At 37.9% G+C, this 12,612-nt stretch overlaps 1 protein-coding gene across 1 annotated transcript in view; it reads right to left on the bottom strand.

Moving 5' to 3' along the window:
- The window catches only part of RFX4 (regulatory factor X4), a 98,889-nt gene that overhangs the window by 28,353 nt on the left and 57,924 nt on the right, over positions 1-12,612 (bottom strand). Inside the window, exons 10-13 of the mRNA XM_050899815.1 lie at positions 11,691-11,749; positions 9,972-10,116; positions 6,523-6,617; positions 4,920-5,037 (exon numbers count right to left, since the gene is read on the bottom strand). Coding sequence (XP_050755772.1) covers positions 4,920-5,037; positions 6,523-6,617; positions 9,972-10,116; positions 11,691-11,749 — 417 coding nt within the window. The remainder of the gene's footprint in view (positions 1-4,919; positions 5,038-6,522; positions 6,618-9,971; positions 10,117-11,690; positions 11,750-12,612) is intronic.

Genomic DNA, 12,612 nt, shown 5'->3' with positions numbered 1-12,612 from the left:
ACCTTGGGATACTAGCTTTTACCACAACAAAGCATAACTACCCCTGCTCCAACTTCTCTATCAAACATACTGTTGAAGAGCAGAAGAAGTGGTTTGAAAGACCCTATATCCTTATACAATTCTAGCTGGCAATTCAGCTTTCAAAGCAACTCTAAGCACATTCTTTTTCTTTGTGACCTGGATGGTCTTTGTGTTTCATTCTCTCACTCCACGGCTGCATGGCTTCTGTCGTCACTGATACGAGCTGAGCACACACACTGGGAGGTGAACATGCGCCTTTGTGTTCTTGGGCAAGGCAGCACAGAAAAAGGACACACATGATTGCAACACCTTTGCTATGGGGAGGAAATCTTTGGATGTTGGTGAACCTGAAGCATTCAGTTTTTCATTTGTTTCATGTATCTATGCAAATCAAAATGGTAACAAGTTTGCCCAGCCTTGCAAGGGTAAATAGCGGAGATCTTCACTTAACTACTGCAGAGAATTTGTTTTAGAAATCTTTTGGGCTCAAAGTCTTGCTAAATAAAATCCTATTCAATTTAGCAGTACAATAAAGACAGCAGACCTGGCTGATCACCTTGTTACTGACCTAGGATTTCCCTAGTGGAAAACTAGATTATCAAGAATCTCCACAAAATGCTCGCTCTTCTTCTGACTACAGTTTTTCAGTGGAAAGTTTCTATTGACTTCAGTGCAGTTACTACTGATAAGTATTTCCAAGTAAGAAAAACAGGCCTAAATGCTGGCAAACTTCATGTGGTAGTATAAAACTCAGGGTATTTAGTGTTTCCCATCAAACTCCTTGCTCAGCTTTGATTTTGAAAAAAATTTTTAAGGAAAGTTGCTTGTAGTTTCATAAAAATGTTTGGAAGTGCAAACCCTAAACACTAAAATGCTAGCAAGCAAATGACAAAAACCCAAGATTTGCTATTTTTAAAAAATGTCTTTGTTTTGGGGGGGTCTAATGCTTTATTTTGAAGCCTTGGGATTGGCAATACTGAATGCAGCATTTAAAAACACTCTAGTGCTCTTGTCACTCTTTTGAATTTCTCTCTTCCTCTCCTATTATTTCTCCCACTGTGTATTTTTAAACTCTGTATACAGTTTTTGAGCCCAGAATTCGCATGAAAGACACTAGACAAACAAGTTGTTGGTACTGAATGAATGCAATATTTTTACATTTTTAAATGAGTCAAATGAAATGTAAGCTATAGAGTGAAACTAATATCAGGGCACGCATTTCAGCTACACAGTGAATAGCTATTCAGCACAACGTACAATAATTTATTCTGTGTTTGCAAGCTACTGTTTTTCACATGAAACTATTTGGTTCTTTCAAGTATATCTTTAAGTACTGAAACGCATCCAACTGTGGCTGGCAAACCATACACTTCTTTAGGAAGAGGTAAGAAGTCATTCAAGAGACTGTAGTTACAATAATAAATAGCATTTGGCTCCAATTTTCAGGAGTATAACAGAAATCATGGCAATGATTACCCAGCTAATGTACAGTAAGTATCAGCAGCTATTAACAGATACAGCAATTATGTGTAAGTAGCAAAACAACAGTGAGATTTCCAGATCTGGAGAAAATCATGGAGCTTCTATTACTAATTAGTTACTTTATACACTGGATGCATTACCCAAACACTACCACCAACTGTGCCTTTGATATGCACAGACAGGAAGGAGGGAGGGAGGGAGACAGGCGGAGAGAAAAAGGGAGAGGGAGCGAGAGAGAGAAGAGCTTTTTTCCTGCCAGGGATTGTTTCAACCTGCTGGTGCCACCATGCTTAAAAGTTTTGCAGAATCAAATCTCTGTGCTAGCCAGTCCAGTGCCAGGTATTCCAACTTCCTCCAGATTTCTGTATCATATATTTCAAAGATAAAAATATACCATCCTGTACATAGTAAAGATCCCATCATTTAACACATTATTTTACTTTAAAAAAAAAATTACACTGTGAGCATCTGAGTCTATATATTGCTTCTAGTGGAAAAAAACATTAAAAATCAGTCCACTGAAACAGTTTCCAATGCAGTAAAAATGCAAAATTCTTTATCTAAATTAAGAAAAAAGGTATATAGATGTAAATATTTAGAATAGTAAATCAGTCTTTGTTTCTCTCCATAGAACTCACTTAAATGCATACGTTATTCTGAAAAGCTAGAAGGAACTGCGTTAAATTAAGCACAGAAGAGTTTCTGCCATCTAGCCCTGAGCTGTTTACATTCAGGGGTTATTCTTTTGGAACTTGCTCAACTCTAATTCATGAACAATGTGTCAAATGGCCTTTCAGTGAAAGAGTAGCATCATTAATACAAAGTATTATAAATTTGTGTCCGTGGCTAAATGACATTTGGGACATTTGGGGGGAAACAAAGTAGGGATAGCCCAGGCTTCTGCCTGATAGGATGAGGATACGGTTTTGGTATCATTCTCCCCTTTGAAAACCTGAAGGCTCAGATCTCCTCCTACCTCCACTAGAGTTGCACCTGAGCAGGGAAAACTCCACCCTGTATAAATAAGAGTTAGAATAGGGACTGAACCAACTCTTGTCACACCACCTCTCAGGAGAGAACCCACCTAGCAGGCTGCAGACCTCTGCAGCTCACCGAATGGTTATGTGGTTTGTACAAAGTGAAATAGTTTCAACAGAAAAGATGAGAAAACCCTCCCACAGGACAAATCCTCTAGCCCTTTGGTTAGAGATCTTGTTCTGGCAGTGATTAACACTGCTTCAAGACTACTGAGGCAGGCAACTGTGGTCTAAGCACCAAAATGTGGCAGATGCAAAAGAATTCTCTTTGATTTTACTTTTTTAAAAATAAAGATTTCTGAGTTTGATGAAAATCCCGAACTATCTCAGCTTCACACTGAGCATGGTGATTTTTTTTTTTTTTAACCTCTTGCTTCAGCTACCAAATTGAAAAGCAGTTATTGATCCAGTTCTAATTATAACACCACATACCCATGAAAAACACATCAGCTATGACTGGTACATTTTTTCCCTGACTATGGTTACATATAAACATATCAAATTCATGTTCAAAGATGTGTGTCCATGTAAGAAGGAGAATCATGCATTTGTACGCACAGATATACTCAGTGAACTAAAAAGACAAAAAAAAACCCCAAACCCTACAAACTTAGCTAAGCAGTTAAACTTCTCAAAAATGAGCAATTCAAGAGCCAAATTTATAACAGAGACAACAGGTAAGTTATTTTGGTAGATCTGATATATTGTATTGTAGTGGGTCCCAAACTCGAATCAACGAATAATTTTCAGTCTTCTCATTTACTCGCTAGATGGCAAGTTCATAAATGTTTCCATTAATAAGTAAGAAATTACAGCTGAGGATCACTATACAGACCATCCAGACAACTGGTGGTCTAATAACTAGGGGGAATCCTCGTTTGATTAAAGATGTTTTGGTGATTGATGCTCTGAAACAGAGAATGCTTGATTAGGTTACAAACATATCCTGAACAGGAATAAAAATAATGTTTTAATGTGCAATTCAGTAGCAATAATGTATCCTTAGGGGCAGTTTAATGTCAGCATTTAATGACTTGTAACAGTGTAACCTCAACACCGCACTAATGCAGGATATTTTTTCATTTGTTGGGTACGGGTGTATTTCACAGATCGGTATTATGTCTGCAGAGAGAAGTGTAGCAACCCAAAGTGCTAGAAAAGAAAACTCAGCATTTATTCAACACTCGTGCAAAGGGATTTTTGAACACTGGGGGAAAGTATACTGTTAAGCAGTATCAGCTACTTTTATGCCCACAACAAAACAAAAGCTGCAGTGACTCAAGGAGAAAATGAGTTCTAGAGGAGGTGGAAAATAGATGTGACCAGGATACTGGTGCTGAAAACACAAGCTAGCAGATGGAAATTGTGATCATCTTGGGGATGCTCACTATCCTGATGGCTAATGGTGACTCACTAATACCTGCTTGGAAAACTCTTTACAATGGGAAACCAATGAAAGTAGTTTCAGGTTAAAATATAAATACAGATCATATTGTGCCTATCTCTGATGGTATCTGAATTTAGGCTATTAGATGGTTCTAATAACATAAAGGACATGAAAGTTCAGCTGGCAGAAAACCTTGCAGTTGTTCAATGTAGTGCCTTCATTCATTCATTATTAATCTTCTACTAACATATTTGGACAAATGTGCATTTATAAAAACCATCCCTCATGCAAAATCCGGTCCCAAGTGACTGTGAATGTTCACACTCATGACACAGCAGTCCATTTTCAATCATTCCTGCTTTTAACTGATTTTAATATCTGAACTGTTTGTATCCCAGGATTCAAGACAAAGCCCCTTTTGAAACTGTGTAGAAAAGCAACATGCTTTTTCATTTAAAAAGTAAAATTCTATTTTTCCACCCTGACTGAATTCTAAGAGAATGGAAGAGAATCCGTCCAGGGTATAGAAACATGCTCATTTTGCAAAGACTGGTTTAAAATGCTATGTCCTTTAAAAGCAGAGCTGGCAAAGTGGTTCACTGGAGAGCTTTTCATCTACTTCAGCGCAAAGTCATCTCTCTTAGCATAACACGTGGTCAGAGTGGTTTGGGTAACTGGGCTCACTTTGCACTGAAGTGCATTAGGGAATGCTCCTGTAATCGACTCCTCCAGCTGACCTGTGACTGATAACTCCAGCTACTGGCTAACAACTAACAGAAGGAAGTAGTAATGTTTTAATCTCCCCTGGCTAGATCTTGAAGACAGACATCTGTCTGAGCATTATTTCCAAATGTCAGTAGCCCCAACTCTTTTTTTAATAGAGCCCTGGACATGTGAAAACTGGTTATGTTTTCACTTAAACTGTACATTACAAGCCAGGATACCGATTTTTTTCACTGTGGCATGCAATTATTACAACAAAATCAAAGTACCAAAGCTGGGTGCACTGTGCAAAGTCATGTCCCGAATCACTCGAGTGCCAAAACAGGACCACATCAGGAGGAACTGCTGAGCTACTTTCTTCAAAGAGCCTTGTCTCTTGGCAGCTACCTGCAAGAAAACAGATATATCTGACATGGTGAAACTTTTATTTCTACGGCCGGATACAGCTGAATGATGCACATATCCGTCTTCTTTTTTTATACTGAAAAAACTACTTACCATTATGTTCACATTAAAATATACACTAAAAATTAAAAAAAAAACCCCAAAACATCCTTACACAGAAAACCACCTTGTAACCATGTACAGCCTTTAGAAAGAGGAAATCATAAAGCATTATTCAACACCAAGACTGAATCTCCTTTATAAATGATGAAAGGACTGCCAAAAAATTGCTCTGATCTTCACCTTAACCTAATTACTTACATGTTCATTCTTGCGTCCTAGTCAGGGAAGCAATTTATAATCAAGAATGCTTGATCTACACTGAAAATTTATATTTATATTTATAATATATTTGTATTTATAAGTTTACTATTGAATATAAATTTTTTTGTTCCTTCATGTTTTTATTTTTGTGAATTCACATAGTCATTTTACTAGGAAAAATTCTTTCCAGAAAGCACACTTCTTTAGGCATCAACTCTTCAAAAATTTATTTACTATAGCCATATGTGAGTTAAAGAATTAGGTTCATCCAGTCAGCTAATACAATTCATGTCAAATTCTTAATGAAAATTAACAGTTATGGTCTGAATTTCAAATTGCATTCCACTGACTAAAACAAAAGTTTCCCAAAACAATCAAAGTATTTCAAGCAATCTGAGGAAGTATCTGTTGTTTTCTGTATGGATCTTTTGCAGCAGAGAGAGAAGCAGCTTTTTTTTTTTTTTTTTTTTTTTTTTTTTTTTTTTTACTTCTTAGCTCTAACAACTGGAATGAAGAGTTGAAATTCTAATAGAACATCCTAATACAAAGTATAGTTAGTGACAGAAGTTAAAAGTCAGTCATAGTTTCATACTCCATGTAAAATTATGGTGATGCCTGATCACTTTGAAAATATTTTTTAAAGATTTGTTGGTAGGTTTCTGCATGCACTTAAACTAAAATAAAATACAAGTCCTTGGTATCTCAAATCAGCTCAAAAGGCAACATAAATGTGTCCTTGACTGAATGGTAATGTAGACTTTCATCCTTACATTTAAATGTATATAAATGAATTAGCTAGCCTAAATATTATTTTTATTAAAATCTTAAAAGGCCAGACTGGATTATGCTTTTTTGTCATTAGGATGACTCTGAACTCATCTCTCCATACCCCTGAAATATTGATTTGATTGGAAACCTCAGCCCTGTTCCATTCTTGAATATCATCTTTTGGGATAAAATATACTAGAGCAGAATAAAGCAGAATCCTGAATGTGAGCAGTTCTCCATGAAAACTGGTGAGATTTTGCCCACTGCTGCTTTACTCCTGCTTATTACCAATGCCTGGCTTTTTTTTTTTTTTGTCTATTTTTGCTAAAAATCTATGACCTGAATAGAGTGCGTAATGCACATCAGTGACTCAGGTCCTTACTCCTGCTTACCAACCTTTACAACACATCTGTCCACCATGGAATCCAGCCACTCGATGTATGACTCAATGGGGGACTGCTCCTCCAGAAGGTGATCAAACTCCTGATACACTGGCAGACAAAGAAAAAATATCCCACCTCAGTACTTGGATTCCATTTCGAACAAAAGAGAAACAAATCACAAAAAGCTGCCAATAACATTCCAAGTTTGCTGTGGTTTTTATAATAGATTGCTTAGCTATAACAAATACATCTTTCTTGGTGCTGACCCAATAAGTTTGCTTGGTCTCTTATCTTGTTTCTACTGAAAGTGATGGAGTCCTTGGAAGTGGTATTTTAACATGAGCAAATCAGGACCTATTGTTTAAAATTAATCTTTTGATTTAAGCTTCAGCTGTCTGGTGTGCCCGGAAGTGAAATGTTTATGGTGTTCTCTACGAAGAGTGCGAAGCTAGGCCTTGACCCTGGTGATGAAAAAAGGTCATGCATGAAATTGATTTAGAAATGCATAAAGAATCTTCTAAGCACCAAGTGGATGAGTATTGTTGATAGGGCTCTCATCTGTATAATGCTTTAGTTGCAAAAACATGATTTAACTGCTGCAAATCATCTATTATTTGCAATGCCAGACACACACACAAAGAATTTCCATAAATTTCTACTTCTGCAAAACAAATTGCTACCAATGCACAAATGCTATACTTAATTTATTGACAAGAGTTTCAAAAAGCAACCTGTATACTTTTTAACCTCTCCCTAGTACACATATTCATATTTTAATACAGAAAGTAAAAACAATCAAGTCATTCAACTGCAGCTCTTAAAACTGCAAGTCTCTAGTTTATTTATGAGAATCAATGGCGGGAAGACAAAGAATCATGTGCTTTGACACCTTAAGAAACTATTCTTCAACTCAGCTAAAATAAAAGGCCCAGTAAGTCAAGAAGAAAGATACTTTCTACCTGCTCTGCTACAGGATGATCTCAATGTGCTATGCATTTCCATTTATGCTTAATTATAAATAACAGGAGGAAGGAATTTCCCACCATAGGAAAGATAGTGAGGGAGGTGGAGGAGGCAAAGCTTAGAGGTGATAGCTAGAGAAGTGAGCCAGAGAGGCTATCTGACAATAATGCAAAGAACAAGCTCCCTGGTCTCTAAGTTGGATCAGCAAGATAAGCAGGAATGCATTTGCTTCACACCTGACTATAACTTTGTTTAACTTAGACTTGCAAAGGTTGGATGGTCAGAAACATTAGTTGGAGAAGAAGGGAAATAATGATGTTTGGGCCACCCTTATCTTGTTTCATTGCTTTATTGAATGGGCAACCACCCTTTATTTAGAACAGGATCACAGAGAAATCTAAATGTTGTCTCCTTACCTGAGTATTTGGCTGGACAAAAACTGCCTGATACAACAGATGAAGTAATTCATATGCTGTGCAAGGGGAGCAAGAGTGGAAAAACAAATCAGTTGCCTGCTTTACTGCTGGAGCAATGCAACTGTGTACAACGACCTATTTGAGAAAAGTAACTGTTTAGCCTTTAGTGACTGTTAAAAATACCTCAGCAGGATCTGAGAAAGAGGGAATAAAGAAGAAACCATGTCAGAGATAGCTACCATAGCAGAGCAGGAAAGAGGTTCTCTTATACCCAGTGATGTTTCTCTGTTTCTCTCTAAGCTTGCTTATAGGCTTATAAACCTTTTTTTTTTTTTCCAGTTATAGTAGCTGGAAATTGTACTTTCTTGATTATTAATACTGAGAATGTGAAAGCAGGCCTTAACTCCATGTCATATGAGTCATACAGAGTGTGATCTTTGAAAAGATCTTTGGCCAAGCAGAATAAACATCAAAGATGGGGGGGGGGGGGGGGGGGGGGGCAGAATCTAAGTTCTAGAATAGTCTCTCTACATGTCTGCACATCTCAGTGGAATCCCATCTCATGATGAACATTCATATTAGGTTACCATTTCTGAGTAATTGCTTATTGGACTATATGGGCCTAAAATACGGAAAAACATATGTACAAATCCATTAGCATTCAGGAAAATTCCATTGATTTTATTACACTTAAGTTTGTATTTAAATAATTAGCACATATACAAAAAGATTTCCTAAACAGTAAGGATTTTCTGAATGAGAGCCAAAACTGTTGCTGCTACTAGGGATTATAACTTTGAGAACTCTCTTTTTTGGCCAGTGGGAGGATGTTGGGTAGATACTGAAAATGTAACAGATGACAGAAGGATGCACCCAGCTTCTGGACTCCAGTCTCACTATATGCTACCTCCCCTGCTGCCACAACAAGTTTCTGCCTCCTCAAAAGGGAAGAGGGCCATGTCAAGAAATGAATCAAGGGTTAAGAAGGAGAGGAAAGAGTACCAAGCACCTCTCACTGGAAAACAGAGCTAACAGAGAATGCAAGGCCTGTCCCTAAACTGGGGAGAAGACTTCTAGTATTAACATGGTGGGACAAGTACCAAAGTCACCCTTGCAGGGTCTAGTGTACATGTGAAGGTGTCACCCCTCCTCTTCCCAGCCACTCACTGAAAGAGTTACCCCACTAGCAAACCTACCCTTGAAGGGCTTCCACAAGTGGTTGCCCAGATTGCTCCCCATTAAGGCTGGTTCTGGATAAAAGATGGCTGGTCCTCCTCAGGAGAGAGATGGCGATACAACAGGTGGGTTCACAGGGAAGTGAGGTTATGAATGATGTTAAATACAAAGCTGGTCACCTCTGGTGCCTCAGGGGGACAAACTCAGTGTGCTTAGGGTTACGCCTAAGCTTACAACCATGCACACTTGCTGGACAATGCAAGTTAAATTTTATATTTGCAAAAGATCTTTGACTCTAAAACCAATTTGCCAACGTCTCCAAAGTCACTTTTCAGTTCATGCCCTTCACTATACTAGGCAGAATCTAAATTAGACAATGAGCTTGCTCGATATGGAACTTCTACTTACTCATAAAAGTTCAGGGTGAAAGCTTACCCCATCAAATGATCTTGTTTATGAAAACATTGTGTAAAATGGAGCTTTTTATAAATAAAAGTTTACAAGGGACTCAAATACACAGCCACTTTAGTGTCAAAGCCATTCAAAAGACAACTCTCCTGCAATTCTACAACAGGAGAGATTGGACTTTATCAGATGCAATGGTTAATTCATAGATTTAGTTTGCTCAAGTTCATGGAAAAAAATCCTCCTGAATTTGGGCGCAACTTTTATGCCATTGACTGTTCTGGATACTAGAAAGAAACTCGTTAATGGAAGAGTGCCCAGATCTATGCCTTAAAACATAAGACCTTGCCAGGGCTTTGCCTTACATTTTGGTAAATGTGTCTATATTTACCTTAAGCCTCCAAGCAAACCAGTGGCTGCAAAAACAGTGTTACTTTCACTGAGCTTTGTTTCCAGCAGGAAACCAAGTTCACCTAGCTTTATTTGAGGGTTCTTCTCTTACATTGTATGATGAGCTTTCTGTGTTCCTCCCGTGAGTCCTCCATAGTATAGAGTGTTTGTTTGGTAATGCTATTCAGATCCACATTCCTCCAGTCCTCCAGCATTTGAAATGTGATGTCTGCACTGTGGATCACCGTTCTTGATGCCTGTAATCCAATCCAATCGATTCATTAGTTCATGGTTTATTAGGTTAAAAAATAGGCTTTATCCCCTTTTACGCTTCCTTAGCTAGGCTCACTAAGTTGATTCTCCTCATGGACCCCCACCCACCAGCTTGATGTCTTATGGAAATTACAGGGCCCTCTAACCACAGAGAACTCCCAAGTCATTTTACCTACTTTAATCAACTGCAAATATTTTGATTGCATCCACCACAAACCCTGATGAGCAACCCTAATCTGGTGGTGCTGTTGCTAGACTCCTCAATTTCTAACAGTTCTGTTGGTTTTCTTGACCAGCTTCAGTTCAAAACCAAAAAGTAACAAGAAAAATCAAGCCAAAACCAAACAAGCCCCACTCAGGTTTGCACCCTCCCCTCTCGCAAACTATGAAGACTCTCATTCTTCCCTCAGCCACATGAAAAGGTTAAAGCTCATTTGCCTCCAAAGATCTGCTTCTTGGCTGGTTGAGACAGGGGTCTGCTGTTGATAATGGGGAGGATGGGCTGAGAGGAAAGGAAGCGACACAAGGTCATGGTCATATAACACACCAGATCTCTGTAAGTTAAGCAGAGATGATAACCCACACTAAGGTTATCAGCTTCCCCAAGGAAATGATGCATTTGAAGAGTCCTTCATGTAAGTAAACTGTTTGATCCCAGGTCTGATGCAGAAGGTTGTGGTCTCTGTATCTTGATTTCCGCTGAATCCCTATGGACCTTCAAAGTTCAGTGATGATCCACCATGTTTGGGGAAAGGTAGCACTGGTATCTCTGCCTCCACCACTAAAATAATGAAGGAAGAAATCTACAAAGAAGTCCTTGCAGGAGTGGGTTTTTTTCCCCAGAGCTTCTTCCTGTGGGCTTGACCACTCACAGGGTTAACCTGGGGTGTTGGATACACCTTCCAAAAGTGGAGCTTTCAGTGTGACAGGGAAAACAAACTGTCTGCTCCAATACATGGGTGAAAAGTTAATTCAATGTATTCTCCCCCTTTTTACACTACACAGAATTTGGCCTCATGACTTTTTGATAGGTAATCGTGATCTAAACTAACTGGTGAAAAACAAACACTTCAGAGTAGTTTTTATATTCACTTGCTATGGTTGCAAGAATATTTCTATTTAAAACCCCAGTGGTTCAACTGTTTTATTTTTTACTAATTTGCATTTGATTTATAATATACAATTAGACTTGGAATTTATTGTCAGGCATACAGAAATTTTTCTTGCTTTGCAATAGGCCTAATACAAACTGCTCTGAAATCGGTGGAATGTCTCTTATATACTTCCTGGAAATGAACCATCTCTTCAAATTAAATAATAATTTTTTTTCATAAAACTACCCTGCTACATTTAATGATCAGGGGTTGCCAGTTGTCTAGAAAAGCATTTTTTGCTTATTACTTTTTGATTTTGTGAAGATGGTCACAATAAATATTGGAGACAAATTGCTAACATGATCTCTTCCTCTTTGAGTAAAGTCCAGCCTGCCAATTCATAAATTTATTTGAAAAGTCAGTAAAAATGGCATTCAGCAAACTTGGGTAACTGAAATATTTACTTGGCAGAGATGATTTAGTGATGTCTGTCGCCGGAGTATTTGTGAGAATCTTCTGGACACTGCAGGAAAGAAGAGATACTTATTTACATACTATGCTAAATAAAGAAAATTAATTCTGAAAATACTAAATTAAAACAAGAACCAAAAAAAAAAAAAAAAATCCAGTTTCCTATATACAATTGTGGCTACATAAAGTTCATTCAAATAGCCGAGTTTTAACTTAGTTTAAACCCTGACCTAAAACCTTAAATGTGGATGTTCAATCAGTTTTACACAGGCATATTACAAGCAATGATTTATAGATGCTGTGAATAATGAGATGACAAGAGAAATGTAGAGGACAATGGAAGAGCCTGGCTTGTTCAGCATAGCAAATTTTCTCTTGATACACAAAGGAACTGAAGACCAGAAAGAACTATTTAATAGAAAGAAAAATGTTGGTGCAACAACAAGTGGGCATAAAATAATGATAGCTACATTATGTGTGGAAATTAGAAAAGGTTGCCAAGTCTTAATGCAAACAAGTTTTGGAGGAGTCTTTTGACTGGACTAGTAGGAGCTAAAATCTGATACAGTTTCAGGTAGAATTTGATCAAAGTTTCTGAAAGAGATTACATGATATAGTAATATGCTGTGGGGTAAGATGGCCCAGGAGGTACTTGCCAGTCCTCTGCTCCTATTTTAGTTCTTTCCAAGCAACACGGACCTTGTATGAAGGCATTTCCTATACTTGGAACTTTTAAAATGTTGTATTGTGCATCTTTTGTCAGAAATCTGTGACTCGGGGACTGCAAACTTGACCAAGGCTTGCAGTTACTCCTGTCAGTACCTCCATTGGCCGTGTACACTATCACAAATTCTGATGAGGAGGAAACAATTGCAGAAGTGACAAAGGCTTATGTGAAAGGTAGAACGCACTCAA

The sequence above is a fragment of the Gymnogyps californianus genome, chromosome 1, assembly GCF_018139145.2.
Source record: "Gymnogyps californianus isolate 813 chromosome 1, ASM1813914v2, whole genome shotgun sequence".
NCBI classification, from domain to species: domain Eukaryota; kingdom Metazoa; phylum Chordata; class Aves; order Accipitriformes; family Cathartidae; genus Gymnogyps; species Gymnogyps californianus.
Note: the sequence above shows the minus strand (reverse complement) of the source record. Positions and strands in the feature narration are given on the sequence as shown.